The 5074-nt window shown below is 54.8% G+C and overlaps 1 protein-coding gene across 1 annotated transcript; it reads right to left on the minus strand.

Moving 5' to 3' along the window:
• Positions 1 to 2597: 2597 nt before the first annotated feature.
• On the minus strand, positions 2598 to 4651 carry LOC101765518 (ethylene-responsive transcription factor CRF3). The gene has a single exon (XM_004962409.3). The coding sequence runs from the start codon at positions 4008 to 4010 to the stop codon at positions 3105 to 3107; it is 906 nt and encodes a 301-aa protein (XP_004962466.1). The 5' UTR covers positions 4011 to 4651; the 3' UTR covers positions 2598 to 3104.
• Positions 4652 to 5074: the final 423 nt, after the last annotated feature.

Here is a 5074-nt window from a genome sequence, read left to right on the forward strand (position 1 = left end):
AAGAGGATCTTCCCTAGGTACATTTAACTTGGAATTCACATTACAGCCGGCCTATTGTCCCCCATGCTAGACATGGAGTGGGATCATTTTGGTGGAGGGATGTGATGTCTCTATTTCAAGATTTCAGAAGTTTAGCTACCTACTATGTTAAAAAAGGTGATATTATAATGTTCTGGGAGGACACTTGGAGTCTTGGGTTACTAAAGGAAAGATTTCCTCAGCTTTTCTCCTTTGCTAGAAAAGCTTCAGTATCTGTGCTGAAATTCACACAACAGGATGTACGTGACTCCTTCCATACTCCAATTTCAACGGTAGCCTCTGATCAACTGAATGAACTTCTGCTTCTACTGCAAGACATCACCATTAATACTGCTGAGAAGGATATATGGCAATATGTGTGGGGTTCAGGTATCTTTATCTGTAAACAAGCATACAAACAGCTCATTGGGCATGCTCAGGTATCTCCTCTTTTCAAATGGATGTGGAAGACTTGCTACAGGTCAAGGCTGAAATTTTTCTTCCGGCTATTATTGAAAGACAGGCTAAACACCAGAAATATTCTTAGGAGGAAAAACAGAAACCTGGATAGTTACAATTGTATCCTCTGCCAGGGAGCAGTAGAGGAAACAATGTTTCGTATGTTCTTCCAATGCCAGTTCAGTCAAGCTTGTTGGGACTATGTTGGAATTATTTGGAACCCCGCAACTCAACCTATTGACATGGTAATTCAAGCAAAACAAAATTTTGGGTCGCTAGCATTCAGAGAATTAATGATCACTGCTAGTTGGTGCATTTGGTGTCATCGAAATGATATTATTTTTGATTCGGCGAGTATATCTCTAGCTAGATGGAAGGCCAACTTCAGAGAGGAGATGTCGAAGACCATCGTTAGAGCTAAGCCCTCCTTGAAGCTCTTTTTAAACCTTAGTTATGTAATCTCAATTAGCTTTTTCTTGTTTTTCCTCATTTTGGGCTTACGGCCTTGTACATGTACATATCCCTTTTATGTATAAAATCAAAAAGATGAGGTAGGAACCTTACCTACTATTTCATAAAAAATAGTAAATTACATAAGCTCCCAAGTAATTTAGCTGTAGAAAGTATCCTAAGTACACGCAAATGTAACTGAACTAGTGTTCGCGTACACGGCCATTTAACCCGTTTACACGCTACACAGTGCCTAGCCGTGTCCGTTTAATCACCTGTTTAGCCTGTTTAATGACCATTTAACCTGTTTAATTGGTCGTTTAGTTCGAATAAAGAGCTAAATAGTAGATGACCAACGGTCTAGCATTTAGCGTTCAGTAACATTGAACTGAACCCAGCCAATCATGTCGGAAACTCGAAAAAAAATCCTTCACTTCGGGTGCATTTTCGAAGAAGACAACTTTGGCCTCGTGGCCTGCATTACTGCACTTGGTCTTTGGATATACTGATATAGTACTAGGTGAGAGTTGATGGCATTAGGGACCCACTCCACTGGTCTATTGTTGTGTCAACGGTTAGTCAAGTTTTGGTGCTCAGATATTGTGAGATTGTCTCTTTTGCAAATAATTAGAGGGGTTTAGTGAGTACGTGGTGCTGCATTTTCGGCAGAAATATCTGGATAACGGGTGTTTGTGCAATTCTTATTCGTTCCGTCTGTGTGCAGTTCATGATGATAATACTTTGTGATTATAAATTCGAAAAAAGGATCAGTTCCAGTCAAATTTCCACGCTGGAACGGTGGAATCGAGAAAAGAAAGGCAGACAAGGCAACAACTTACGGAAAGAAAAGGAAAAAAGGAAAAGGAAAAAAAGAAAGGAGAAAAGATGAACGCATTTCCCGAAGACTCCTGGCCGGTGGGGCCCGGCCCTACATGCGAAATCAGGCTCACGTAGAAGACGGGAGAAAAAATGGTTCTTGTCTCTATCCAGATGACCGCGACCCCGAAGGACAGAGCTTGGGGGCCCTCCTCTCTCTCTCCCAGCATCGATGAGACGATAACCGGCCGAGGGCGTTCCCGTCAATTCGCCCCGTCGGCGGCGGGGAGAATTGGCGCGAAAGCGTAGCGTTCGCTTTGGGCCGCGCGGCGGGTTCCCGCGCAATCGCACTGCCACGGGCCCCACCCCCGCGGCCGCGCGCCAGGCAACAGCTCGGGCGGCCGTCACGTGGCGCGGGGAGCACCCGCCCGGCCGCCCCGCCCGTTGGGCACGCCCACGCTTCGCAAAATATCCATGCCGGGGGCTAGCTGGGTTCGCTTTGACGAGTCGCCGGCTTGCGGTGGAAGGGAGAAGGGACACCTCGGCCTGGCCGCCTGGGTCTCTGGGATCATCGCTTACGTGGCGGGGGTCAAGGCTGCCGCTGGGGAGAGAGATGCTTGTGCGCTTGCTGTTGGAGGCGACTGACGCTGACGCGCGGCGAGCCTCTGTGCACTACTACTACTGACCAAGTTCACTTGATCTCCGTGACCTGTCGGGCCCCGGTCGGTTTCTCATGCCGCCCATCCAGCGAGGCATGGCATCAGTATGACCGTTCCAGGATCGCAAGGGGCGAATAGCAGCAGTTCGCCTCTTGTTAGATCATGAGATTTCAAACAAGAACTGACACGATCGCATGAACAATTCCCACAGGAGTTTCGTTTACCTGCCCACAAGGATGCTAACCCAGCAGCAGTAACAATCAACGGGACAATAAGCACATGCATCACAGGCCACTAATCACTAGCTAACCACAACATTAACAGTTCACCATGACGATTACAATTACACATCACCCCTCACTCCACTCCAAAAGCATCGGGCGGCTGCGCTCCCACGCGGGAGCCGTGCGGTTCAAGGCAAGCCCCGCGCGGAAAGCAGCGCCCGCCCTGGTGGGCCCCGCCACGCCCGCGCCCTGCCCAGCCAGGACTCGCCGCCACAAGCAACCACTCTGCTCGCTCGCCTCACTCACTGCTCCGCCCACTGCTATAGCAGCAGCAGTTAATAACAAATAAAATAATACTTTTTTCATTTAATACTACTACTGCTGCGTGCGCCTGCGCTGCACAGCCGCCCACGCGTCGCCCGCCGGTTCCCGCCCCGAGCGCCCGAACCGGCGCCACGACAGGCAGGGCGTGACGCCGTCATACCACGCTCACGGCGGCGGCGCCGGCTGACGGCGTCAGCCCCGTCGCCGTCACGAAGTCCTCGCCCTCCCACCACGGCAGCCAGTCGAACTCCGCCGCCGCCGCCTTCGACGACGGCGCCGCCGCGGCGCCGATTTCGCCGAGCTCGCCGTAGATGAAGTCGAACGCCGGCAGCGCGGGCGCGGCGGGAACCTCGTCCGCGCCGTACCGGAGCACGGAGGTCGGCGACGCGAACGGGCACAACGGGGCCGCCGCCGCTTGGGGCTCCAGCTCCAGCGGCGTGGGGGACGGCGTCGGCGCCAAGGGCGAGGCGAGCGCGTCGCCGTCGTCGTCGGTCGCTTCGGAGTCCGACGCCGCCGCGTGCCGGCGGGGGATCTCCCGGCGAGGGCGGAGCTTCATGCGCCGCGAGGGGGCGGCGGGGGCGGAGGGGAAGTTGACGACGGCATGGGAGCCCTTGAGCCGCAGGGCGGCGTCGTCGTACACCGCGGCGGCCTCCTCGGGGGTGTCGAAGGTGCCTAGCCACAGGCGCTTGCGCTGCGCCGGGTCGCGGATCTCCGCTGCGTACTTGCCCCACGGCCGGACCCGCACGCCGCGGAACCGCCGGAACCCGCCGGCCGCGCGTAGCCGCGCCAGCGCCGCCGCCGCGGGCGAGGAGTACAGCGGCCGCTTCTTCGGGGCCATCAGCGCCTGCGCCGCCTGCGCCGCGCGCGCCGAGGCGGCGGCCTCCACGTCGATGTTGATGATCTCCCGCACGCGCCGCTTGGCGCGCTCGTCCTCGTCGCCGGAGGAGTCGGTGTCCGTGGCGTCGGCGTCCACGAAGTAGACGCGGACGCGCTTGGGCCGGGGCGGGGGCGGCCCAGCGCGGCGGCTCCGGCCGGAGGCGAGGGAGTCGGCGGAGGACATCACCGGAGGCTGCGGAACCACCGGTGCTGCTACTGCCACGCCGCCGCCGCAAATCTCATCCACCACCAAAACCCCCCAAGAAAAATCCCCAAAAAGATCACTCAAATCGACCAATCTAGAACCAAAATCCCCCAAAAAATCACCACCTTTTCGCGAGACCAGCACCAACCCCGCTCGAAAACGAAGGAACTCAGAAGATTTGGAGGGCTTTGTAGGGGTTTATCTCCACAGATCTACCGCTCCAACTCCGAGTGAGCTACACCGGCAGCTCACACTCCAAGAACCGGGTCAAACAAGCAAAGGCGCCCCAAATCCCCACCCCAAGACCTCAAAATCAGAGACGAGACCTATGAAATCGGACCCGCGGACGGCCCCGTCTGGAGGTTCCCGGGACAGATCGTGACCAGGACCCAAGAACGCGAGGAATCCTGGTGCGATTTGGGGGTTTAAGAGGGGTTTTGCAGGTGCTTAAGGGCGGGAAAGGAGGCAGGGGAGGAGAAAGGGTGGGGCGCCGAGGCGGTCTATATTTATGCCACAGGTGGAAGCCACTACCGGGGCCCCTTGTTGTTGTCTTGTTGATCTTATCACTGCTGGGGGGGTTTTACCGTTGTGCCCCCGGCGCGGCGTGACTCCCCTGCCTGGTCCGCCCGTCCGTCCAGCTGGATCTTTCTGACAGCGAGAGCACGGGGGCGAAGACCAGAGGCCTCGATACTTGGGCGTTGCTAAAATTTGGATTGCTAAAATTTACTGTATCAGCACTGTAGCACACTGTAGCGTTTCGTTTGTATTTGTGAATTATTGTCCAAACATTGACTAATTAGGCTCAAAAGATTCGTCTCGTAAAGTACAACAAAACTGTGCAATTAGTTTTTAATTTCGTCTACATTTAGTACTCCATACATGTACCACAAGTTTGATGTGATGGGGAATCTTCTTTTTGCACGGTGCTAAAGTTGGAAGTTGAGGGTGAAAGGGCTTGGTGCACGGCCGGAGTTTACGGCTTTGCCCCTCTGTGTGTGCTCGGTGCCTCGGTTCATGGACAAAACGTGTGCGGCGTGATTTGG

Source organism: Setaria italica, chromosome III (genome assembly GCF_000263155.2).
Source record: "Setaria italica strain Yugu1 chromosome III, Setaria_italica_v2.0, whole genome shotgun sequence".
NCBI classification, from domain to species: domain Eukaryota; kingdom Viridiplantae; phylum Streptophyta; class Magnoliopsida; order Poales; family Poaceae; genus Setaria; species Setaria italica.

Excerpts from the sequence above, each read along its gene's own strand:
- LOC101765518 (XM_004962409.3), bottom strand. The coding sequence starts at position 4,010 with ATGTCCTCCGCCGACTCCCTCGCCTCCGGCCGGAGCCGCCGCGCTGGG.